At 45.0% G+C, this 27,229-nt stretch overlaps 1 protein-coding gene across 1 annotated transcript in view; it reads left to right on the forward strand.

The window, feature by feature from the left end:
• The window catches only part of LOC115077638 (vomeronasal type-2 receptor 26-like), a 190,898-nt gene that overhangs the window by 129,227 nt on the left and 34,442 nt on the right, over nucleotides 1-27,229 (forward strand). Inside the window, exon 3 of the mRNA XM_029579934.1 lies at nucleotides 14,537-15,355. Coding sequence (XP_029435794.1) covers nucleotides 14,537-15,355 — 819 coding nt within the window. The remainder of the gene's footprint in view (nucleotides 1-14,536; nucleotides 15,356-27,229) is intronic.

The raw sequence follows: 27,229 nt of genomic DNA on the forward strand, positions 1-27,229 counted from the left end.
CCCACCGAATGATGTTGGTACCTCCGGGTATATCTAGCCTCCATTTTCACTTCCACCTTGAGTTAGCAAGGACTTCGGTTTAAGCTACTCTGACCACTCTAAGCTGCTTACTTAGACGCTACTTCTCCAAGGGCCTCGCTCCAGTAGAAGCTCAAGATACCCGCTCCTCAGAGGTCTCTCGTTTCCAACTCCCTACGGGGTCCTCTCTAATTTGACAACCGCTCCTTGGGGGTTTTTCTCTCTTTTTTACAATTCATGATATCGTATCATCGGGTACTCGCACCTCGAGGGCCTACCACCCATTATATCCTGCATCACGGACCTTCGGTCCCAACCTTACACCATCAGGAAGACGCCATTATTCCTGTGAGTACCTCTACGATCCAGTGCTCCAGCTCCACCCACCAGCTGTGACGTTACCCACACTGTGGGCTTCCGCCATCGTGAAATATCTGGGTGAGACTTCACTTCTGAGCCTGTTGAACATACTGGCACTTCTGGGATCAGTGCCTTACCTTCCTGCTTTACTATCTACTTACAAGCAGTACAATAAAGCCTCTATCCATACTGTGTCTACTAAATGTGTTCAGCCTATTGCAGTGGTTACCCATGGGGCCCCCTTCCAGTGGGCAGAGTCATCTCCATTGTGACCAAGGGTCCACAATGCCACAAACACAACAAAAAGTAGTCTTCCATTCGGCACTAGGCCTGATGCGGACTAAGTTATATGCCCCTTGTAGATCAAGTTTCATAAACACTTGGGCACCCTGTAACCGGTTCAATAAATCAGGAATGAGAGGCAATGGGTAACGAACTTTCCTGGTTACGGCATTCAACCCTTGATAATCTATACAGGGCCGTAATGTACCATCATTTTTAGCCGCAAAGAAAAAATTGGCTCCGGCCAGTGAAGTTGATGGGCGAATGAATCCCCGGTCTAAATTTTCCTGGATATATTGGGTCATAGCCTTGGTCTCAGGAAGTGATAACAGATACACCCTTCCTCGAGGAGGTATGGTCCCAGGAAGCAGATTGATGGCACATTCAAATCGCCAATGTTCAGGTAGAATTTCTGTATTTTCTTTGGAGAATACATCAGCATAACTGGAGTATTGTGAAGGAAGATCTCCTGAGCTGGTAGCAAGACAAACGGTGAGAGGACGTGTCACTGGAAGAAGGCATTGCTGTTGACATAGTGAGCTCCATTTGATTAATTGAAGTGTTTCCCAATCTATCGCAGGGGAATGTCTTTGGAGCCAAGGCATCCCTGGAATGACTGGATGGACGGCTTTGTCAATGACATAAAGAGAAATCTTTTCCACATAGAGTATACTGGATGGGCCATTTGGTCTTCATCTGCTGTCATTTCTATGTTTCTATGTTACTAGTCCTGAGGCACAACAGAAGACTAGTCTGAAGGATTCATGTAGGAAATGGGTTTCTGGATATAGAAGAAAGTACTAACAGCATCCAAGGTATTCAACCAGATTACTCATAATGAAATTCCCTCCTGCCCTGGAATCCAGAAGGGCCAAGGTTGAGAATTCTTGCTGGTTATGAATCAATGTTACAGGAAGAATAAGCTGGAGAGTAGATCCAGTAAACCCTTGAATCATCTCCCCAGTTGGCCTAGGCTCTGAAGTTTCCCCCCTTCTCAGTACAATTGGCCAGGAAATGCCCCTTTCCAGCACAGTATAAATAATAAGCCTTGAGTCCGGCAATGCCGTCTTTTTTCGGTCATTAAAGGACTCCTCCCTATTTGCATAGGTTTTTCTGGCTGGAGGTTTGCAGCAGTTGACTGGGGTCCAGACAGAGGCCTGGAGAAGGAGGGTGCAAGAGTGATTGGCCTATGTGGCCCATGCAATTCCCTGGTGCATTGCTGAAGACGCCGGTCGATTTTGCCAACTAGATCAATCAGATCAGCCAGAGAATCAGGGAGATCTCGAGCAGCCAACTCATCTTTGATTCTGGTGGCTAGTCCTTCCAAAAAAATACTCCGTAAACTGTCCTCTTGCCAATGTAATTCGGTAGCCATTGTCCGAAACTCAATGGCATAATCAGATAACGTACAAGCACCTTGATGTAGATGAAGAATATCCGACTCTGTGGCCGCCAAACAACCAGGATCAAAGGTCCATATAAATACCTGGAGGAAATGTTGAAGGTCCTGAAGAATTGGATCCCCCCCTCTCCCATAATGGAGATGCCCAGGCCAGAGCCTTGCCATCTAACAATGAAAGTATAGAGGTGGTCTTAAATGTTTCCAAAGGAAACTGTGTTGGTTTCAGCGATAAGTACATTGAACACTGATTGAGAAAGCCTTGACATTGTTCTGGATCACCTGCATACCGGAGAGGGGCTGGTAGTAGAACAGGAGAGGCACTGGGTGTTGGAACGGCTGGTGGTCCACTGGGGGTCTCAGAAACGTCTAACCGGGAGTTCAGGCATTGCTGTTGAGGCTGTATTCTTAATGCTAAGCCTGGAATAGCCTGAAGACCAGAGAGGTCCATTGGGTCCATGGTTTTGCAATCTGTTATGATTCAAAGAATCAATGAACCCTTGGGCCGCAACGATATGTGTAAAAGGCTTACCACAATTCCTCATTGGTGAGAGATAGACCTCAGTGATGGCAACCAGGTTATGAGGTTGTGCCAGCAGAAGAAGTGGCTAGGCTTATAGTATACAGAAGAATTTAAGACAGTCGAGAGTCGATGGCAGGCAGCTTGCAAGGCAAAGTCTCGGTCCAAAGCAGGGTCGAAGGCAGGCGGCAAACAAGACAGGGTCCAAATCTGAAGCAAAGTAAAAAATGAGCAAGGTCCAAATCTGAAGCAAGGTCAGAGGCAGGTGGCAGGCAAGGTGAAGTCCAAATCTGAAGCAAGGTCAAAGGCAGGTGGCAGGCAAGGCAAAGTCCAAATCTGAAGCAAGGTCAACGCAAGGCAAGCAAGGCAAGAGACATTTTATGGTTAAGGGGTGTTTGGGTGGATTTTTGGTTACTGTGGCAGATTACCATGCCCACGGGGAGGGGCCCCATGGGGAGCCACAGTACTGAGCTAGACTCAGGATGCAGAAACACAGAATTAGATCTTTTATTTCACAGCTTGATGTATACCACCAGAGGTGGCAGTAGTGAGGTAGTCTGGATATAGCAGTCTCGGGACCTTCAGCAGAGGGAACCCTTCTCACCCCATTGGTATAGAGGAATTCCGGTGAAGGTTTCCCAGTAAGGCAATGCTGTGGAGGAGACAGACTAAGATTACTCACTAGGGATGTGAATCGTTTTTGAACGATTAAAATTATCGTCAGATAATTTTAAAATCGTCCTAAATCGTTAGAGTGCACGATACAATACAAATGCCCCCGATTTATCATCAGGGGCATTTGTATTGTATCGTTAAATAGGGCACGGGAATTATTTGGGGGAGGGCGGGGAAAACCGGCACACCAAAACAACCCCTAAACCCACCCGACCCTTTAAAACCAATTCCTTACCCTCCCCCACCCTCCCAAACCCCCCCCAAAATGTTAAATTACCTGGTGGTCCAGTGGGGGGGTCCCGGCGTGATCTCCCGCTCTCGGGCCATCAGCACCATTTTGGCTGCCACTAATTAAAATGGCGCCAATGGCCCGATAAAAAAAAAAAACCCACCCGACCCTTTAAATCAACCCCCCTTAGCCTCCCCCACCCTCCTGACCCTTTATTTTAGGGAGGCCCGCGCCACTAAAAAAAAACAAAAAACACCCGACCCTTTAAATCGACCCCACCAAAATCTTTTAAAATTTACCTGGTGGTCCAGGTGATGCCTGGGAACGGGAAATCTCTCCTCGAGGCCCCCCTGGATCTCTCCTCTCCCCGAGGCCCCCCTGGATCTCTCCCCGAGGCCTCCCTGGACCACCAGGTAAATTTTAAAAGATTTTGGGGGGGTCGGGAGGGTGGGGTCGATTTAAAGGGTCAGGTGTTTGTTTGTTTTTTAGCGGCGCGGGCCTCCCTAAAAAAAAAATTAGCGATGTGAATTGGAATCGGAAACGATTCCAATTCACATATCTTAACGATCAGATTCCCCCCCCCCCCCCAGCCGAATCTGATCGTTAAGATGATCTGGCACACGATTCACATCTCTATTACTCACTAGATGGTAGCTGTAGGTATGCGATTCCACTAGGTAGAAGTAGATGGTACTGGCACGGAGGCAGGGAGAGCAGGCCCTCAAGGAGCGAGTACCTGATCCCTGTAAGGCACCTGAAATAAAGTAGAGGGCCCCCGAGAAGCATTACCCAGGTTAGTCAGTACCCCGAAGGGCAGAGAGAAAGCTTCCAGCAGCAGCACGGAAGTGGCAGAGTAGCTTAGACATGAACGAATCCGAGTCTTTGCTAACTTAGTGAGCTAGCAACAAAGTACAGGCTATATACCCGGATGGCATGATGTCACTTGAGGGGGATGCCCCTGAGGTTCACACCAATGCTGTTTATATGTAAACCAGCATGATGTGATTTTCATGAATGCCAGTATATAAAAACCTTAAATAAATAAATAAATAAATAAATAAATAAATAAATAAATATGTGGGTGGCGAGCGTGCATGCACACACCCTAGTACGTCCTTGGGAGGAGCATGGTGGGAGGCAGCACCATAGCCGTTCCGGGTATGCCAGAGAGGGCGGCTTGCAGACACGGCGGTAACCATTTTCCCAAGGTAAGCAGGAGGAGCCATGAACAAGGTGAGACATACGGGGCGAAGCCATCTAGGACCGATGGACGCAACAGTACCCCCTTCACAGGGCGTCCTCCAGGCTTCTTACCTGGTCTTGGTTTCTAAGGATGCATTCCGTGGAATTGTTGAAGCATCTCTTTATCCATGATATTAACCAATGGTTCCCAAGAGTTTTCTTCAGGACCATAACCCTCCCATGACAGGAGGTATTCCCATACTCTGCCACTTTTTCTTACATCAAGGATTGAGTCTTACCTTCTATTTGATGTCTTCTTCTGCATCTATTGGTGTAAGTTTAGGTGTCTTGGTTGAGAACTCACTAAGGATCAATGGCTTCAATAGTGAGATGTGGAACGCATTATGAATCTTCAATGCTGGTGGTAGGTTCAGACTATAAGTAAGATTGGCTAATCATCGGAGAATGGGAAAGGGTCCAATGAAGCGTAGAGCAAAGCAAGCTGAAGGTAGCTTAAGTCTTAAGTGCTTTGTGGATAGCCAGACTTTATCACCAGGCTGGAAATCTGGAACCTTACAGTGAAGAGCATCATAAACTTTCTTTGCTCGCTGTCCTGCTTTAAGAAGCATCTCTTTGGTCTGAGTCCATAGTTGTTGAATATCTTTGGCAGTAGATTGAGCTGCTGGGATGACACTGACAGTGGAAATGGTGGTAATGGCAGTCGTCCGTAGACCACTTTGAATGGTGTTGATCCAGTAGAAGTTTCTGGATGAGAGTTGATGGCAAATTCAGCCCAGGGAAACAGTTCAGCCCAATCATTCTGGCGAGTACCTATGTAGGCACGAATGAACTGCTTGAGTGTCCTATTCATTCTCTCTGTTTGCCCATTAGAATGTGGATGGTATGCAGAAGTGAAGTCGAGAGAAATATCAATCTTCTTGCACAATGTCTTCCAGAACTTAGCTGTGAATTGGGTTCCTCGATCGGAGACTATGTGCTTAGGTATTCCGTGTAGGTGGAAGATGTGCGTGATGAAGAGCTTAGCAAGCTCCATGGCTGTGAGTAAGCCAGGGAGAGCCACAAAGTGAGCCATCTTTGAGAACCGATCTACAGTTACCCAAATCGTGTTGTTTCCTCCTGAGAGTGGTAAGTCTACCACAAAGTCTGTAGCAATGTGGACATGGCTCATCTGATACTGACAAGGGTTGGAGTAGGCCCCAAGGATGACTGGTAGGTGTCTTCTGTATGGAACAATTAGCGCAGGAAGCAACATAGGAGAATGTATCTGTTACGAGCGCTCGCGGGCGCGGTCGTCTCGGGTGGGTGGTGAGCCCTTGGGCCACGGCAGGACCCCAGGAGGAGCCCAAGGCCACACCGTGGGAGGTGAGCTGAGCAGGCATGGTGAGCCAGGCAGGCAGGAACAGAAGCAGGAAGTCCGGCCCTCCGCTGGACCTGCATGCCCATGGTAGCCAACACGGGGAAGTTGACTAATGAACGGTCCTCCGACTGTTCCCGGCCCTTTCGGACCTGCCGCAGGGAACGGCAATGGGCAGCAGGCCGGACAGAGGCGAGGGCAGACAGAGTCCTTAAACAGACGACATCAGACAGGGCAGAAGCAGGCTGAAGCAGACGGAGACATCAGGACAAGGGCTGAAGCGAGACACTAGAAGGATCCAGGCGAGTAGGAACTCAGATGCTGGGATACTCACATCCGAAGCCCCCTCGGCTGGCAGAGGAAGACATCAGGGTACGGGCTGAAGCAGACACTGTAGACAAGGCTGGACGGGAACGTTGCACTGTCCATCAGGGCACCCTACTCAGCCCACCCGTGGGACTGAGTCACGGACCACCCTGTCCCAGACACGCCCTACACAGCCCTGGGAGGTTGGTCACGGACCACGCTGAGAAGGAGGGCGCGGGGAAGACCCAGGCGAACAGGACTCCGATGCTGGGAAACTCACATCCGAAGCCCTTACGGCTGGCAGGCACAGGAACAAACATCTAGGCAGGGTCAGAGACAGGCATCAAGGCAGAGACAATGGACATCAGGAACATCAAGCAGAGACAGGACAAGGCGCCATCAAACATGGAGGACCTGGATCGGCTAAGTTACAGGCGACTGTAATGCTCAGATCCAAGGCACAGACACAGTGAACAGAAAGTCCTTAAATACTGGAGGTAGAAGGCAACTCCCTGGGAGGAGCTTGCCAGGACCGCCCACCGCTGGTCCTATAACTAGGGTAGAGAGCTGCGGGCCAGCCCCTAGGGAAGGGCGTCGCCCAACAGGAAGTCCAAACACTGAGGCTGCAAGCCACCGGCATGCCTCAGGAGCAGCTAGGCCTCTCAGGCCCTGGAGCAAGTCCTGGATGATGCGCAGGCGAGGCCCTGGCTTCAGAGCGGCCTCTGGAGGAAGGTAAGAGACCTCCTGCAGCGCAGCAGCAGGGGGGATCGCAACAGTATCTTCCTTCATGGTAGGCCACCAGTAAAACTTTTGCAGTTTAGACAGAGTTCTGCATTGACCACGGTGTCCAGCCAGTTTGGAGTCGTGAGCCCATGCTAGCAGCTTTTTTCTTAGGTTCTTGGGAATAATGGTTTTACCCGCAGGTACTGAATGAGTAGCGGCTAAGATGACTCCTTTTGGGTCGATAATATGTTGCGGTTCATCTGGGATGTCCTCAGCGAGGAATGAGCGAGATAGGGCATCTGCTCTGATGTTTTTATCTCCAGGGTGGTATTTCAGCACAAAGTCGAATCTGTTGAAAAACATAGATCATCTCACTTGCCTATGGTTTAGGCGCTGTGCATGGCGGAGGTTCTCCAAGTTCTTATGATCTGTAAAGACTGTGATCTGAAGTTGTGCTCCTTCGAACCAAGGGCGCTACTCCTCAAATGCCATCTTTATTGCCAGGAGCTCTTTATCGCCTATTCCATAGTTTGTTTTTTTTTTTGCTGGTGAGAAGTGACGGGAGAAAAATGAGCATGGGTGTAATGTCTTAGAATCACCGGCCTGGCTTAGCATCAACCTAAATGGTGAAGGACTTACTTGGATCCAGGTGTCGGAGGCACAGTTTATTTATTTATTTATTTATTTATTTATTTATTTAACAGCTTTTCTATACCGACATTAAAGTACACATCATATTGGTTTACATGATAACAAAAGGTGGAAATTACAAATAACAGGGAAGGGGGGGGGGACGACGACAATTAAGGGAAGGTTCAAAACAGCGAACCTGACAAACTGAGTGAAAGGCGAGAAACAGGAAAGCGGTAACAAGATTAACGAGTCTGAGAGTTATTTACAATATTTACAAATGGAGCTGATAAGATTACAAGGTCTAGAAGGATGGATTACACTGATTAAGGGTTTAGCAGGGTTTGGCAAAGGGATAGGGCAGGGTAGAGATGTCAGGAGGGATTAATCCGGAAAGGCCTGGTGAAAAAGCCAGGTCTTTAGCAGTTTTCGGAATTTATAAGGGCATTGCTCCAGGCAAAGGTAGGGAGGGAGAGAGTTCCAGAGGGTGGGGCCTGCAATGGAGAGGGCACAGGTCCTTGTTGCTGAGAGTCAGGCTTTCTTGAGTGAGGGGACTTGTAGGGTGCACTTGAGGTTCATTCTGGTGGGGCGGGGGGATTGAGCAGGTTGGAGAGGTTCATTGAGCCATAGGGAGTTGTGATTGTAGATAGTTTTATGTATGATGGCTTGCTCGAAAAGGCGTCTTTTAATTTCTGGAATGTGGTTATTGCCTCTGTAGACCAATTGGCAACATTGACACCTTTCTTTGTCATGGCTCTAAGCGGAACAGTGAGTGAGGAGTAATTATTAATGAATGTTCTGTAATAGTTGGTGAAACCTAGGAAACATCTGAGAGCCTTTAGACCAGTGGGCTGTGTCCATTTCCTAATGTTCTCCAGCTTCTGTGGGTCCATCTGGAAACCTTGGTTGGAAACAATGTACCCCAAGAAAGGCACTGATTCCTTGTGAAACTCGCACTTAGACAGCTTGGCGTATAGATGATTCTCACGGAGTCTTTGCAGCACTCTTTTGACATCCTCTAGATGAGTGGTCATGTCTTGGGAGAATATCAAGATGTCATCTAAGTATACAATGATACATTTGTAGAGGAGGTCCCGTAGAATGTCGTTCATTAAATTTTGAAAGACAGCCGGGGCATTGCACAGGCCAAAGGGCATCACTAAATATTGAAAGTGACCATCCCGGGTGTTGAAGGCTGTCTTCCATTCATCGCCAGGGCGGATGTGAACTAGGTTGTAGGCTCCCTTAAGATCAAGCTTGGAAAATATCTTGGCTCCCTGTAGTCTTTCAAATAGCTCTGAGATGAGTGGTAAGGGGTTGAGACCCAGTTATCTATACACAGACACAATGTTCCATCCTTCTTCCTCACAAAGAAGAAGCCTGCGCCAGCGGGAGACTTGGAGGGTCTTATGAAGCCTTTTTGGAGATTCTCCTGAATATATTCAGACATGGTTTTATTCTCTGCCACGGAGAGAGGGTAAACCCGTCCTTTGGGTAGTTCAGTGTTAGGCTTCAGCTTGATGGCGCAGTCATAGCGTCTGTGTGGCGGTAGTACATCTGCAGCTTCTTTAGCAAAGACATATTGAAATGATGCATATTGAGGCGGCAACCCTGGCATCAATGAGGTACATGGCATGCAGGGTATAGGAGCAACCTCCATCAGGCACCTGCCATGGCAATCTGGATCCCAACATGAAAGCTCCAGAGTGGCCCAATTGAATTGAGGCATATGTTGCTGCAGCCACAGTAGCCCCAGGACTATAGGGTGCATGGCCTTCTCTAAAACAAAGAAGAAGTTGGTTTCAGAATGGAAAGCACCGGTCCATAGACATACTGGTTCGGTGAGCTGGGTTACTTCACCTGGTAAGGGCTCTCCATGAATTGAAGATAGGAGTAGCGGAGACATCATGGTGGGGGAATCCGCAAGTGCTTCACTAGTCATTAAATAATAAAATTACCTCCTGCCCCTGAGTCCATTAGGGCAAGAGTCTGATACTCTAAGGGTCCGCAGATCAAGGATACAGGAAGAGAGAGTGGAGGAGAGGGGTCAGTAAGACCTAAGAAGAGTCCTCCCACAGGACTTAGGTATGCCAGTTTCCCGGACATATAGGGCATGTTTGAATGGCATGGCCAGCCTGTCCACAATACATGCACAGTCCTAATTTCCTCTGAGTTCTCTCTTTTTATGTCAGATGGCTGCGGCCTAGTTGCATTGGTTCTTTTTCGCCAGCAACTGGAACCGAAGGAACTGGCCTGGGTGTGGACTTAACTGATTTAAATAGCTCAAAGAATCCATCAAGATAATGTTGAATAGGGTCCTCGTGCTCCCAGAGCAAAGAGGCACAAGCCAACGCTCTTCTGTCCAGATAAGACAAGATATAGGTGGTCTTGGCATAAGCTGTGGGGAAATGGCTGGGTTGCAGGGAAAAGCGCATACAACACTGGTTAATAAAACCTCTACATCTCCATACTTCCCCCGAGAATCATGTTGGAGGAGATGGAGGTACAATAGTCTTGACCATCACTTCTGGCGGTGTAACTCCTTTTCTTGAAGTGGTAGGTAAATTCATCTGTGCGTGCAGCTGGTTGAATGCAGCAGTAAAATTCTCCAGCGCATTCTGCTGTTCGGAGATTCACTGGGCCAGGCCTGGAATGGCCTGTAATACTGTGATCTGAGCCGAATCGATGGAGTTAACAATCTGTTATGGTTAAGTGGTGTTTGGGTGGATTCTTGGGTACTGTGGCAGATGACCACGCTCACAGGGAGGGGCCCCATGGGGAGCCACAGTACTGGGCTATACTCAGGATGCACAAACACAGAATTAGATATTTTATTGCACAGCTTGATGTATACCACCAGAGGTGGCAGTAGTGAGGTAGTCTGGATGTAGCAGACTCGAGACCCTCGGCAGAGGGAACCCTTCACACCCCGTTGGTATAGAGGAATTCCGTTGAAGGTTTCCCAATAAGGCAATGCTGTGGAAGAGACAGACTGAGAGTTAGATTACTCACTAGATGGTAGCTGTAGGTATGCGATTCCACTAGGTAGAAATAGATGGTACTGGCACCGAGGCAGGGAGAGTAGGCCCTCAAGGAGAGAGTACCTGATCCCTGTAAGGCACTTGAAATAAAGCAGAGGGCCCCCAAGGAGCGGGTACCCAGGTTAGTCAGTACCCCGAAGGGCAGAGAGAAAGCTTCCAGCGGCAGCACGGAAGCGGCAGAGTAGCTTAGACAGGAATGAATCTGAGTCTTTGCTAACTCAGTGAGCTAGCAACAAAGTACAGGCTATATACCTGGATGGCGTGAAGTAACGTGAGGGGGACACCCCCGAGGTTCACACCAATGCTGGAATAAAGACTTGGGTGGTGCGCGCACACCCTAGTAGGTCCTTGGAAGGAGCATGGTGGGAGGTGGCACCATAGCCATTCTGGGTATGCCAGAGAGGGTGGCTTGCAGATGCGGCGGTAGCCATTTTCCCAAGGTAAGCGGGAGGAGCCGTAAACAAGATGAGGCATTCGGGGCGAAGCCATCTAGGGCCGATGGACGCAACAAGACACACCAAGCTGGACCTATTGCAAGGCACTGTGAAACCCTCAGAAGCCTCCTTAAAAAGTCCTGGAAAGGAAGTGGTTCCTGGGAGAATAGAATGACTTTCTGCCACAGCTCCTTTAACTGGGGGTAGGAGCCAAACGCCCCCATCAGATTGGGACTGAGGCTGTCCCTGCAGGAGCAGTGCTCCTGTCTGCCTGCCGTTTCTGCCGCCACCAATGGCAGCATGGGGTGTGCCGAGGAGACCTGCATCTGTCCCATCTGCTACTGCCTGTGACAGTCTGAGGAACCCATGGAGATTTGAAGCAGTAGCGATGCATGGGCCGGGTTGCCGGCTCCCTACCGTGGCTGTTGCTGCCAGTAAGTGCGGCTGGCCGTGGGGGCCTGCCACCGCCGATCACAACACACAGCGGCAAATGGCTGCTGTTGCGGAGGCCTCTCACCCTGCCCCTGGATCACATCTCCAATCCCCGCCCCTGCCCTGCTCCCACCTCTTTTCTTCGTCCTCAGACTTATGAGCGTGGCTGGGCCTTTTTAAAATAGGCTCGGCATGCATAGGGCTTTTAAAATCCAGGCCTAAGTCCTACCTAGTTTTCTAATTTTGGAGTTAATGTACCCTAATAGGAATTAGAGAGCACTAACTGGTTGTTAATGTGCACTAACAAAGGAAAAAAGGTGTAGTTATTTCCAGCATTAAAACCATATGATATTGTCCCCTAAATAGACAGGAAGGAGAAAGCCAATGGAAATGCAGAACCATACTTCTAGCTAATGAACTGCTCCCCAATTGACACTTTTTAAACTTATTGGGGACATCAAGTTAGTGCGCGCTAAGCCCTATTAGGGCGCACTAACTCCGAAATTAGATAACTAGGTAGTGCACGTTAATGGATTTCTTGCCGCAAATCGTTTTCGTATGGAAAATGGCGCCGGCAGGAGATCGAGTGCAGGAGGTCGTTCAGCGGTGGTCCGGAACCCCCGCTGAACGACCTCCTGCAGTCGATCTCCTGCCGGCGCCATTTTCCGTACGAAAACGATTCGCGGCAAGAAATTGCTCCCGGAACCCCGCTGGACTCCCAGGAAACTTTTGGCCAGCTTGGGGGGGCCTCCTGACCCCCACAAGACTTGCCAAAAGTCCAGCGGGGGTCCGGAACGACCTCCTCCGTCGAATCGTTTTTGTCTATGGCCGCCGCCATTTTGCGGCGGCCATTTTGAAAAATGGCGCCGGCTGAAGACAACACGATTCTATTGAGGGGGCCGTTCCGGACCGCCGCCGTTCTGTACCACCGCCGGATCCCCAGGTAATTTAAAGCATTGGGGGGGGGGGTTCGGGAGGGTGGGAGATTTAATTTAAAGGGTCGGGGGTGGGTTTTAGGGGGTTTTAGTGTGCCGGTTTTCCTGCCCTCCCCCTTCCCCCGATTTACGATTTTTTAACGATAAATCGGGGGAATTGGTATTGTATCGTGGCCCTAACGATTTTTTGACGATTTAAAATATATCGGACGATATTTTAAATCGTCAAAAAACGATTCACATCCCTAATATTCAATTGTGTAGCTGCACTCCTGAATATCCCTCCAAAGTTTATCAGATTAACTTTGCAATCCAGCCAGTGACTGAATATTATCCCCTGATTGTTTTATTTTTTGCTCAGAAAATGCCTCAGCAATGTCCTGGAACAAGTGAATATTGTTGCAAACGTGAATGTACAATTACACTGAACTTATTATCAGTGTTTTGTGAGGCATCAAACTGAGATTTATCAATTGATTTTTCTGGTGAAATCCCCCCCCCCCCCCCCAATGTCATCATATGCCAGTCTTTTATAAATTTGTCATTAAGTGATAATCAATTCCATATTCAAAGATGTGACTCAAAAACTCAAAACTCAAAATTGTGAAAGAACTGAAGACATTGTTACCAGCTGTTTCCTTTTAATTTAGGGCAGGCTGAGGCAGTTCTTGTTTTATCCTATTTCATGCATGGATACCTTTCCATTGGGCTATCTTAATATAGCTTTGAGTAGCCTTTGGGTTATTGGCCTCCTTATGGTGCAAGCATTGTCATTTCTTGGTTTTACCACTTTGGGCTTTCAAGTTTTCTAATAATAAAATGAAGCAAAGCAAAAGTCTCACTGGACCCCTTGTACTTATGTGTATGAATGGTTTAATTAGTGTGTCTCTCGAAAAAGATCTGTACAACCACATATGAGATAAAGTCACATTTAAACACCTCAAGTGAGAAAACAATATAGCCTGATACCAGACCTCATACCACGGCATAATAAGTAATGTTAATTTAGCATATATTGAGTCTGCCAATATGTATAATCATAGGTCTTTAACAAATTGAATTTTTTCTTTTCATTTTCTTGCTTCTGTGCAAACAAACTTGTGAATCTTGTGAATCTTGTGAATAAAATAATTACTTGAAAAAAACACTTTTTTTAGTTCATTTGATCGTATTTTTGATCATTAAGTCATGTTTAAGCAACACTTAACTTAGTAATGATGGTGAAGAAACGCCATATTTTTTTCTTCAGAGGCTAGTATGGAAAAGCCCGACACTGGATCCGTGTTTCGGCGCGTGCCTTCGTCGGGGGCCGAAATGAACGATGTTGGAGCGGCTGGAGATGGCGGCTTCTGCCGGTGTTACGTTTCTTCCACGTAAGGCCCCCGACGAAGGCACGCGCCGAAACACGGATCCAGTGTCGGGCTTTTCCATACTAGCCTCTGAAGAAAAAAATATGGCGTTTCTTCACCATCATTACTAAGTTAAGTGTTGCTTAAACATGACTTAATGATCAAAAATACGATCAAATGAACTAAAAAAAGTGGTTTTTTCAAGTAATTATTTTATTCACAAGATTCACAAGATTCACAAGTTTGTTTGCACAGAAGCAAGAAAATGAAAAGAAAAAATTCAATTTGTTAAAGACCTATGATTATACATATTGGCAGACTTAATATATGCTAAATTAACATTACTTATTATGCTGTGGTATGAGCTCTGGTATCAGGCTATATTGTTTTCTCACTTGAGGTGTTTAAATGTGACTTTATCTCATATGTGGTTGTACAGATCTTTTTCAAGATTTCTAGTTCGCTGTCTCCACAGTAAATAAATATAAGAGAGTCTTATTGGTATTTAATTAGTGTGTCTGCATGTTTCAAGCACATAATTCTGTGCAGCATAGAAACTGATTGATGTAAGAGTTAAATAAACGAAGAAAGAAAGACTAGCACTTCTATTTGACCCTGGTTTATGTATTCTTTGTTTTAATCACAGATCAGTTATGGATCTATGGATGTTCTCTTCAATGACCGGGTTGACTTCCCATTCTTTTATCGCACAGTCCCACAGGATCAATCTCAGTACCAGGGCCTGATTCAGCTCCTGAACCTCTTCCGATGGACCTGGGTGGGGATTCTCACTTCAGATGATGACAGTGATCAGAAGGGCAGTGAGGAACTGAAGAGGGAGATTATCAGGAGTGGCAGCTGTGTGGCTTTTCTGGAAAAGTTACATTTTTCCATTGATTATACAGTTGAGCACATTGCAAAATTTAAAAGGATTATTGACATGATTGACAAGTCATTAGCTAATGTTATTATCCTCTACAGTACTAACAGTAACATTGTAGTACAGTTCTGCATGCCATGGTGGAGAAAGACTGCTGACAAAGTGTGGATCATCTCTGCTGCCCCATCTTCCCTTGCTAACATAAATTTCCCATCTGCTTCAGCTTGCAGCACATTCAACGGCTCTCTAGCATTTGCCATTCCTAAAGGAAAGATTCCAGGATTCAAGGATTTCCTCTATAAACTCCATCCAGCCTCATTTCCAGACCTCTCTTTTCCACAACATCTGTTGAGGATTGCTTTCCAGTGTGAACTTCCGAATGGCACTGAACATTCAGGTTTACGCAGCTGTACAGGGCAGGAGAGTCTTTCTAAACTTTCACTTTTGGCATTTGATGTGAATAATTTTCAGTTCACTTACAGTCTTTACACAGCAGTCTATGCACTGGCTCAAGCTTTGCACAACATGTACACAGCCAAGTCTCAACATGGGGAGAATCTAAAACTGGAATTTCAGCCATGGCAGGTAATCCCAACAGATTGATTCTTTTAAGTAGAATGCATTTGTTTCTTTACTGTAATATTCATTTTGTGCAATGGAATTAAATGAGGGAGGTATAAATTGGTAAAGAAAAGAGAGTAAAATAGATCCCTATACAGACAAATGACCCTTTCTTTCCACCAGGGATGCCCAGCAGTTGTCAGTAATGGGACACATGTACTGAGTTCCCTCCTGCCCTTCAAGCCCCACAGTCTTCACTTACCAGTCAGGAGTGGGGAAGTTTACAATGCAATTTTGTTGTTTCTGGCCATGTGGAGGTCCATTCCAGTCCCCCCCACCTCTTCCACCGCCACCTTGATTCCACTGCATGGTGGCCAGAACTGCATGACCATGCAATGATTTTTGGATCTGGTTTCTAATATGCTATGTGGCTTGCAATACAGCATTAACACTCGACCCCATTGGCTGGCCACTGGATTGCTGGGGGAAGGGCAGGTGAGATTTAAAGGGAGATAGAAACTTATCTCCCATTCCATTCATTCACTGTCTGTCTCTTGAGCAAACAGCCCACTTCCTCCTCTACTCTTTGGTTGTTTTCCCTTAAAGTGATTGAATCATGATTAAAAAAAACAAAACACATCCATTTACCTGTTCCTATGGATACAGTCTCTCTCTCTCTCTCTCTCTGTATATATCTATCTACATATCTATATATCTATATATATCTATACATCTATAAATATATAAATATGTAGATATATATATTTAACATTTATTTATACCGGTATTCGTGGGTACATCCTATCGGTTTACAGAAAAAATTACAAAAAATAAGGGGGGGGGGAGAACCGGGAAGGTCAGGGTACACAGAGAACTGTATCCTTAAATAACAAGAACAAGTAACTTAATATACAAAGGAAATAAAGTACTGTACAAAGGATGAACAGGGCAGTCTGGAATGAAGTAAATATGATGTGGATGGTACAATATGGAACAACATAATAAAATATTATACAAGATAATGCATGTACGAGGAGTATGGAACATAATGGATGGATGGTACAATATGGTACATATATAGATCCTAGGGATGTGCATTCATTTTCAACACATTGTCAATCAGCAATGTATACGTCCCTATTCATTGTATTTGTGGGTTCACGAAACGTATTGCGATCCCCCACGAATATAAACAAATCATTAGTTTCATTCTTTTGGCTCGCAGTGATTTCTTAGTGGCCGTTTGAAATAGGAGATAGCAAAAACCAGAACTTTCCTGTGAGACATAAGTGACCTCATAGCCCTGTCACAGAGTGGATCAGAAAGGTTGGCAAGGAGACCAGAATGCAACCTATCAGAGCTAAGCATTTTTCTAATGCAGCTAATCGCCACTCTCACTCAGTTCTCTGTGACACTATTCCTGATTACTCAGCACTATTTATACCTTAAGCACGCTGCGTGCCACGCACTTTCTTGGCGGGGATGGTCTGGGGAGGTGGTCCGGGGAGGTGGCTGCACTCAGAACTAGTCTGACTGTCTGAAATCTGTATTCAATTGCTAGCTACTTTTATAGAATTTTCCATTGAAAAACATATTTGTTTAATTTGGCTGCAGTGCTGCCACCAGCTAGCTAGTGTAGCCAATGCCATGCTTTTTTTTACCACACTTTTTTTTATTGACCTGAGACAGTCTCGCTGTGCCACTGAGAGAAGCTGCTAGCAGTGGCATTTTTCAGTTTATTTTACCCCTTGGGGTAGGTTGCAAGCAGGATTTGGGAGTTGTGGGTGGGAGATATATTAAATTGCTAGCTACTTTGATAGAATTTTCCATTGAAAAATATATGTCTTCCTTTTTGCTGCTGTGCCAAGCAAGGCATCCTTTTAATTTAAGTGCAGTTTTTTAAATTGAACTCAGGCTGTCTCTTTCTGCTCTTTTAAGCCAAGAAGACATGGAGCGCACTCACTGGGCATCAGCGGGCACTGGCACTTTTGCAGACTCACATATATATTATTGGGACAGCAGTGTTCTGAAGCCAAATCCCCAGTGAGCCTCTTTTGTAGTTACAACTTTGTTGTGTGCACATACATTACATTAGTGCACATCAAGTGCCTGTGGGCAGCCAGTTTTGCAAACTCATGTATATTGGGACAGCGGTGCTCTCTGAAGCCAAATCCCCAGTGGGCCTCTTTTGGAAATAATTCTTTTAATTGAAATTTCTAGTAGGCAGTGACATTAAATCCATAATAAGGAAAACTAGACATGGTCGAGTGATTGGGACTGGGAGAGGAGGCACCTCAAAAGTGAGTTCCAGTCCCCCATTAAAGTTAAAAAGGGAACTGTTCCAATCTAAAATCTCTGGAGGGGCAGGCAGTTCCATCAGGAAAAAAAATGAAATCTAAAGATGATGCATCGCCATCACCTGTTTCTGACCCTGTAGTTTTGGAGAAGAGGGAAGGGAAGGCAGAGTCATGCATGACAAAATGGTGACACTCAAAAGGAGCAGTGTGATAGCAGACTTGACTTAGCGTTGACAATGTTGCACAGGCACAGTTTGTTTCTGATTCCAATGAAGAATCATCTTGTGTGGAATTCTCATCAGAAATGGAAGAAGTAATAGTTGACGAAGGTTTCGGAGGATTCGTTAGTCCTGTCTTAGCCTCCACTTCATTGCTGCAGGGGAGAGATGAAACTGATGATGAGGAGGAGGAAGAGCAGTCAGCACAGGCACAGAGTGTAACTGATGTCCCTGGCATTGCTTTTCAGGGTGCACCCATTACTTCTGTTCCAGTACCAGCATCCACCCCGAAGACTATAGAGAAGGGATCACAAAAGACATCTGCAATCTAGAGCCACTTTAAAGTGACGGTGGACCCGCAATTTGCTCAGAACATAAGAACATAAGAATATGCCATACTGGGTCATACCAAGGGTCCATCAAGCCCAGCATCCTGTTTCCAACATGGCCAATCCAGGCCATAAGAACCTGGCAAGTGCCCCAAAACTAAGTCTATTCCATGTTACTGTTGCTAATGGCAGTGGCTATTCTCTAGGTGAACTTAATAGCAGGTAATGGACTTCTCCTCCAAGAACTTATCCAATCCTTTTTTAAACACAGCTATACTAACTGCACTAACCACATCCTCTGGCAACAAATTCCAGAGTTTAATTGTGCGTTGAGTAAAAAAGAACTTTCTCCGATTAGTTTTAAATGTGCCCCATGCTAACTTCATGGAGTGCCCCCTAGTCTTTCTATTATATGAAAGAGTAAATAACCTATTCACGTCTACCCATTCTAGACCTCTCTTGATTTTAAACACCTCTATCATGTCCCCCCTCAGTCGTCTCTTCTCCAAGCTGAAAAGTCCTAACCTCTTTAGTCTTTCCTCATAGGGGAGCTGTTCCATTCCCCTTATCATTTTGGTAGCCCTTCTCTGTACCTTCTCCATTGCAATTATATCTTTTTTGAGATGCTGTGACCAGAATTGTACACAGTATTCAAGTTGCGGTCTCACCATGGAGCGATACAGAGGCATTATGACATTTTACGTTTTGTTCACCATTCACTTTCTCATAATTCCCAACATTCTGTTTGCTTTTTTGACTGCCGCAGCACACTGAACTGACGATTTCAATGTGTTATTCACTATGACGCCTACATCTCTTTCTTGGGTTGTAGCACCTAATATGGAACCCAACATTGTGTAATTATAGCATGGGTTATTTTTCCCTATATGCATCACCTTGCACTTTTCCACATTAAATTTCATCTGCCATTTGGATGCCCAATTTTCCAGTCTCACAAAGTCTTCCTGCAATTTATCACAATCTGCTTGTGATTTAACTACTCTGAATAATTTTGTGTCTTCTGCAAATTTGATTATCTCACTCGTCGTATTTCTTTCCAGATCATTTATAAATATATTGAAAAGTAAGGTTCCCAATACAGATCCCTGAGGCACTCCACTGTCCACTCCCTTCCACTGAGAAAATTGTCCATTTAATCCTACTCTCTGTTTCCTGTCTTTTAGCCAGTTTGCAATCCACAATATTTATACTTATATTTATAATCATTTAATTTTATTTTAAGTCGTTCGCTGCTTTATCTATAAGTTCATACGAAGTTAGCCCTGTTATCTGTACCCTCTTGTTTGATGTAATTTCCAACTTTGGTTCTATGTAAACCGACGTGATATATACTAGTACAGGAACATCGGTATATAAAAGCCTTAAATAAGTAAATACGTAAATAAATAAATGCACAGGGCATGAATCTGTGGATGATTCAAGGCAAAGCAGTCCAGTTACACTAAGACATTAAACAAAGTCAGCAAACTGCCCCTTTTAAAGTATTGATAAAAAGATCTTACAGAGACAGACTGGACCCAATCCATCCATATGCGTTAGGAATTCAGCAGAAAAAGATGTATTACTCCAGCATGTTTTTTCCACTTGCTCAGCCACGCAATCTGCAGCCGGTTGCTTCAAGAATGGAAGAGGAACTGGAAGACAATATGATTAAATACAGAAGAGGAAAGCTGGAAGACATTTGAGTCATGACTGGCAGTATAGCCAGATAGGTCAGTTGCCACAGTATTGCTGGCTGAGGTTAGGAATGGTTTTGTGATCCCATACAGTGTTCCCTTTTCCCAGACAGACACCACAAATGCCAATCAGTCAGTCACTTCATGCACATTAGCAGGTATAGGTTAGCCAAAGAGCTCCTTTTGGGCAGGATAGTGGGCCCATTCCTGATGAGGCCATTTCCTCAAATAAGGATTTCCTTGCTAGAGATGGTCCCAAATCCAGTACCGAGCAAATGCAGGTTATTGCATAACCTGTCCTCTTCTGAAGGTCACTTGGTTAATGATTCTATCCAGGGCCGGTGGAAGCACTAGGTGAACTAGGCCTCGGCCTAGGGCGCTGAGCATTAGGGTGCATTGAGCAGTGGTATACCGAGGGGAGGTCATGGGGAGCCAATGCCCCCAGGAACAGGGCTATGGGGGGGGGGGCGCTGATGGCTGACATGAAAGCTCATGTGGCCGCCGGTGGACCTGATCCCACTGGCGGCTGAGCAGTGCACATCTGCTGTGCTGTGTGCCATATACACACAGCAAGAAGATTGGCAGAGTTGTGGTGGAGTTCATGTCACCACGGCCCGAAGAAAAAGGTTGCATCTAAACCTGCAGGTGCTCCTCCTTCTTCCTGCCCATGCGGCCCGGAAGAAAAATGTTGCCGGATAAGCACGAGCAGGAAGGAGGAGGAGCATCAGCCATGCTCAGAAGAGGAGCAGCATTTACGGACTGCCACGAGTTCCAAGTTGCAGCAGGCTGAGAAGAGGTGGAGGCCCAGTAGCAGGGCCACCACCGTGGATCCCACATTACGGGTGGCCCGAGAAGATCAGGACTGTGCAGAGCCTATCCTGCGGCGACCCATGAAGAGGAGGCCTAGAGGTGAGAGAGAGGCTGAGGGCCTGTAGAGTGTGTGTGTGTATGAGATGAGTTGAGAAACCGTGGTGTGGGAGTGAGGACCTGAATGTTTGCAGAGACAGCATGTGAGAGCCTCTGTGTGTGTGTGAGAGTCAGACAGCATGTGCCAGTGAAAGACTCTGCGTATGAATGATTGTATGAGAGAGAGCATGTGAGAGTGAGAGCATGTGTGTGTGTGTGTGTGTGTGTGTGTGTGTGTGAGCAAGAAAGAGAGAGAGAGAGAGAGAACGCATGTGAGAATGAGAACCTGACTGTGTGTTTGAGGGAAAAAGACAGATGGAGAGAAAATAAATAGAAAAAAAGACAATATAAAAGGAATTGGCAAAAAAATATGAAAGGGAAGGTGGAACAATAAAGCCTGTGACCAACCGATTAGAAAACTAAGATCAGACAGCAAATGTAAAAAAAAAAAAATTACTTTTTACTGATTGGCACATGTAATCTTGGTAATGTGCAAGAATAGCACTTTCTCTATGCGGATCTCACAATGTACGAGATCAGCATGGAGGAAGTGGAAGTCCATGGGGGCCTGCACAGAGGAGGCAGCAGAATGGGCTTCAGTGCCAGTAGAAGCAATCAGTGCCTCCCCAATAGCCATGTGGCAGCAGTGACATTGGCAGCAGAGGAATGAGAGAGACTCTGAGGTTGCTGGCAAAAGAGAGGGGGGGGGGGTCTGCCTTTAGTGTGTGCATGTGTATGAATGGGAGTCTGCCTGGGGGTGTATGTGTGTGAATGCATGGGTGCCTGCCCGAGGGTGTGTCTGTGTATGAGAATGTATGGGTGTCTTCCTGGGGTTTGTATGTGTGAGAATAGGTGCCTGTCTGTGTGTGGTGTATGTGTGTGTGTGAATGAATTGGTGCCTGCCTGGGGGTATGTGTGTGTGAGAATGAATGTGTGCATGCCTGGGGGATGGGGAGGGAGTGGTATGAAAATGAATGGGAGCCTGCCTGGGGGTCATTGTTTGTGTGAGAATGATTGGGAGCTTGTCTGGGTGTGTGCGTTTGTGTGTATGTGAGGGAGCCAGTGAGAGTGAGAGCATGAGTGTGTATGAGAAAATCCAGAGGAGTAAGAGTGTGTGTGTGGAGAGGGGTGGAGGGGTAGAGAGTGTCTTACAGCCTGAGAGTGTGTCAGTGTCTATGAGAGTGAGAGGTTATGGTGGGTATAAGAGCATGAATGTGTATGTTTGTTACAGTGTATCTGTGAGAGAGAATGGACATGTGAGTATGTGTGAGAGAGATGATAACCTCCTAATCCTCGACAATCTCAGGGTGACTGGAAATCAAGTGCTCCCACATATGAACAGCAGGGGCTTTTAAAAATCCCTATTAGTTTTAATTATTGGGTGTTATTTGATATTTTATTTATTTATTTGTTTTTCTATACTGAGGTTCAATTAGACATATCACTCCAGTTTACAGATTAACAAAGGAGTCTATTAAACATAGACTTCTTATTTTACATTGAAACTTTTAAAACATGCGTAACAGGCTTTACAACAAGGGTAACAGACTTGATAACATGCATAACAAATGTATACGTCCATTATTATGGACTTCTTATGTTACATGAAAAGTTTGTAGATTGAGTGATAGACATATCACTTTGGTTTACAGATTAACAGAGGTGTCTTTTGAACATGGACTTCTTATTTTACATTGACACTTTAAAACATGCTTAACAGACTTTATAATGTGAGTAGTAACTTGATAACATGTGTTAACAAATGAATACATCCATTATCATGGACTTCTTATATAACATGGGTGGGAATGGGGGTATGTTGTTCTTTGGTGGTGAAAGGGGGTGCTGAGGGAGAAGGGGGGAAGGAGAGGTCATCTTAGTGGGGTTGGCTGGAGGAGATGGGTGATGTTGGCTAAGCTTTTTTAAAGAGTCATGTTTTAAGGTTTTTTTGAAAAATTGAGATATTGTGTCAAGCCTGAGCTGAAGTGGTAGACTGTTCCAGAGTGTTGGTCCTGCCACTGTTAGGGGGCGGTTCCTTGTTGAGGTTAGGTGTGCCATTTTTGGTGATGGGGTGGGATAAGTCCAGTGTTGGTGGAGCGGTGTGTTCTCTGGGTGGTTTGAAAGTGAAGAGCAGGACTCGGCCAGTTGAATTTTTTAGTGTATCGTGCTTTGTGGATGAGTGTAAGAATTTTGTATTCTATCCTGTGTGGGATGGGCAACCAGTGAAGGTTGTTGAGGATAGGTGATATGTGTTCAGATTTTTTGGTGTTGGAAAGTGATTTTGCCGCTGCATTTTGGAGCAGTTGCAGTGGTCTGAGAGAATTGGATGGAAGGCCAAGGAGTAGGGCATTAGAGTAGTCGAGTTTGGAAAATAGCAGTGCTTGGAGGACTGTTCTGTAGTCATGGGCATAGAGTAGTGGTTTGATTTTTTTGAGGATCTGAAGTTTGAAGAAACCATCTTTTATTATTGAGTTGATGTTGGTCTTCATGTTGAGTTCGTTGTCAATGATTACACCAAGATCTTTGACTGAAGAGATTGGTTCACCGTCGGTGGAGGGAGATGAGTTGTTGCAGTTGATTGAAGAAATGATTTTGATATATGTGCTGTTTTGAAATATTTTATTGGTGTTTTGGAAATTGTAAAAAAATGTATATGATTTAATTAATGGAAATTCTATTTATCAGTAGTTTTAAAATATTTTATTAGAATGGTTTTACTATTATAACTGATGCTTTATGTTTCTTGATTTTATTTGTTTTATGAGGAATGGTGGTTCTGCTTTTCCATTGTTAGTACACAGTCTGGCTTATTAGGGTTTCCATTTCAGTTTTCTCTAATTTATTTATTTATTTATTTATTTTTAATTTTCATATACCGAAGTTCTTGTAAGAACTACAAATCACTCCGGTTTACATAAAACGATGAACTGCCCAAAAGAGAAAGGGGATTTACATGGAACCATAGAACAGATGGAACAATATAACCGAATGTCAATTTAACATAGTAATAAATAAATATAATATATACAGTTTAACTATTTAACGTAGAAATAATGACATATTAAAGCTACAATAAAAATAAATAAAAATATGATGAACTTTTGGACTCAGAGATTGTTGTACAGTTGCAGAGTCATGATAGTAAGACTTGGTGTGGTATCCATAATTTGGGGATACCTCATATTTAGGAAGTCCTCCCGTCTAAGTAGCATTGAGAGTCTGGGAAGGCTTGTTGGAAAAGCCAGGTCTTCAGTCTTTTTTTGAACTCTTGATGACTGGGTTCTAGTCTTAGATCTGGGGGGAGCGCGTTCCACTGGTGGGGGCCTGCTGAAGATAGTGCTCATTTGCTCAATGATGATTTTACTTGTGGGGCATGCAGTGTTCCTTTGTATGCGCTTCTAATTGGTCTGGAAGATGTATGTGGTTGAAGTTGAGAGCTTAACATGATAGGAGCCAGTTTGTATGTTGCTTTGTGGACGATTGTGAGTACCTTATAGAGTATCCTGTGTTTAATAGGAAGCCAATGTAGGTTACGAAGGATTGGGGTGATATGATATTTTTTGTTAGAGCTTGTGAGAATTCTAGCAGCGGAATTCTGTACCATCTGTAATGGTTTGATGGTGTTGATGGGTAGACCTAGCAGAAGGGAGTTGCAATAGTCGAGCTTAGATAATATGATGGATTGCAGTTCTAACCTGAAGTCGGAGAAGTAAAGGAGGGGTTTAAGTTTTTTGAGGACTTGCAATTTGTAAAAGCAGTCCTTTGTGGTAGTGTTTACGAACTTTTTTAGGTTTAGATGGTTGTCTAGCCAGGCTCCAAGGTCTCTGACGTCAGGTGAGAACATGCTATTTGAGTTTGGTGGAGAGAGGCTAGATGAGATTGTAAGGGGGGTCCTGGGAGACAATGAGCATTTCGGTTTTATTGGCATTCAATACTAAGTTGAGGCTTGAGAGTAAGTCTTTAATAGGCTGTAGGCATTCGTTCCAGTATGTGATGGTTTTTTGAAGGGATTCTGTAATCGGGAGAAGGATTTGTATGTCGTCTGCATAGAGGTAATGGGTAAGCTTGAGGTTTGAGAGTAGGTGGCAGAGAGGGAGGAGGTAGATATTGAAGAGGGTGGGTGAAAGTGAGGATCCTTGCGGGACTCCTTGATCTGTAAGGACTGGATGTGATTCTTTGTTGTTTATCCTGACTTTGTTGCTTAAGAAGGACTGAAACCATCTGAGAGCTGTGCCTTTGATCCCTATATTGGCTAGTTGGTCTATAAGTATAGTGTGTTTTACCGTGTCAAACACAGCAGACAGATCAAGAAGAACAAGCAGGTAAGATTGTTTTTTCTCCAGGTTAACGAGGATGGTGTCAGTGAGAGATAGTAAGAGAGATTCGGTGTTTAGGAGTTTTCGGAAACCATATTGAGCCTGGGATAGAATGTTATGATCTTCCAGATATTCTGACAGTTGCTTGTTGACAATTTTCTCCATCAATTTGGCGATGAGCAGTAAGTTTGTGATAGGTCGAAAGTTAGCTGGGTCCGATGGAGAGGCGTTTGGTTTTTTTAGTAGTGGTTTGAGGATTGCCAATTTTAACTGATTAGGAACTAAACCTTGAGAAAGGGATGTGTTAATAATTTCTGCAATTGGTTTTGAGATGGTGTTTGGTATGGCGATGAGGAGATTTGTTGGTAATGGGTCTGATGGGTGGGAGGATGGTTTGAGTTTCTTGAGTGTATTTTCTATCTCCAGTGAAGAAGTGAGCTCAAATGAATCCAGGCTTGTGTTTTGTTGAGGCAGGGCTATGAGATGGTGTGTTGGGGTGAGGCTGTTGGTTGTGATTGAATGGGTAAGGTTGGTGATTTTTGTCTTGAAGTAGTTGGCGAGTTTGTTTGCTTTGTTGAGAGCTTGGTGGTCTGGGATGCTGGGAGGAGATGGTTTGGTTAAAGAGGAGACGTAAGAGAAAAGAGCCTTTGAGTCGAAAATGAAGTTGTGTATTTTTTTTTTGCGTATAATTCTTTCTTTGTTCTAAGGATAGTATTCCTGTAAGTGTTGAGGAGGGATTTGTAGATGGCATGTGTCGAAATGGTTGGGTTTTTTCTCCAGCTTTGTTCTTTTTTTCTTAGAGATTGCTTAAGGGATTTAAGTTCAGGGGTAAACCAGGGTTTTCTATTGTCTAATGTGGGTTGTATGGTTTTGGTTGAAGTTGGGCAGATTTGATCTGCAATTTTATTGTTAATATTGATCCATGAGGTGGTTGCAGTTGTTGCGTCTGTGAGGTCTAGTTGATTTAGTGCTTCGGACATCTTTTCACTGAGTATGTCTGGAGAGCATGGTTCCTGAAGAGGATGGTGGATTTGGTAGAGACTTGAGGTGGTGGGTTGTTGATCTTAAGGGTTGTGTGGATGACTCTGTGGTCTGACCATGGAACTGGTGAGCAAGTGGGGTTGGTGTGAATGGTAAAGGGTTCGTTACTAAAGATGAGATCCAAAGTATGGCCTGCCTTGTGGGTAGGACTGTTGATAATTTGAGTAAAGCCCAAATGGCTGAGTGAGGAGAGGACTGTTTGGCAGTTGATGGATTGTGGAGTAGCGTCTACATGTAAATTAAAGTCTCCGAGGATTATAGCAGGTTTGTCAGCGTTTATGTGTTTGGCTATATGTTCGATCAGAGGAGAGGGATCCCATTCTAAGGTTCCTGGTGGGGCGTATACTAAAGCTAATTGGATTTGATCAGATTTAAAGAGGGAGAATTCTAGTTTGGTGGAGGTGTTAGTAAGTTGTAAAGTTATACTTAGTCCTTTTTTTGCTGCAAGGAGGAGTCCCCCACCTCTTTTTTTGGGTCTGGGGACAGAGAATAGGTCGTAAGATTGCATGGGAAGCTGATTTGTAAGTACAGTATCTGTGTGTTTTAACCATGTCTCTTTGATTGCACAGATATCTGGGTTGACTTCTATGAGATAGTCAATGAGGATGTCCACTTTTTTGGAAAGAGACTGAGCGTTGAATAGGGATAGGGTAAACAGAGAGAGTCCTAGGATTTGCGTAATTGGCGATATCATTATTGGTATAAGCCTTTGTTGTCATGCAATGAGATGAGTTGCAGGTTTTGTGTGCTTTCTGAGTTTGTACCAGATTTTGGGTATGGTGCAGAGGTGCATTATTGTGGCTCAATTGGTTGGAAAAATGTTTAGAGATACTGCAATAAATATTGGAGAGACTGGATGAATGCTGGAGAGGCTGGAAGAATGCTGGAAGATTGCTGGAGAGGCTGGATGAATGCTGGAGAGACTGGATTAATGCTGGAGAGGTTGGATGAATGCTGGAGAGGCTGGATGAATGCTGGAAGATTGCTGGAGAGGCTGGATGAATGCTGGAGAGTCTGGATGAATGCTGGAGAGGCTGGAAGATTGCTGGAGAGGCTGGATGAATGCTGGAGAGGCTGGATGAATACTGGAGAGA

Source organism: Rhinatrema bivittatum, chromosome 16 (genome assembly GCF_901001135.1).
Source record: "Rhinatrema bivittatum chromosome 16, aRhiBiv1.1, whole genome shotgun sequence".
NCBI classification, from domain to species: Eukaryota; Metazoa; Chordata; class Amphibia; order Gymnophiona; family Rhinatrematidae; genus Rhinatrema; species Rhinatrema bivittatum.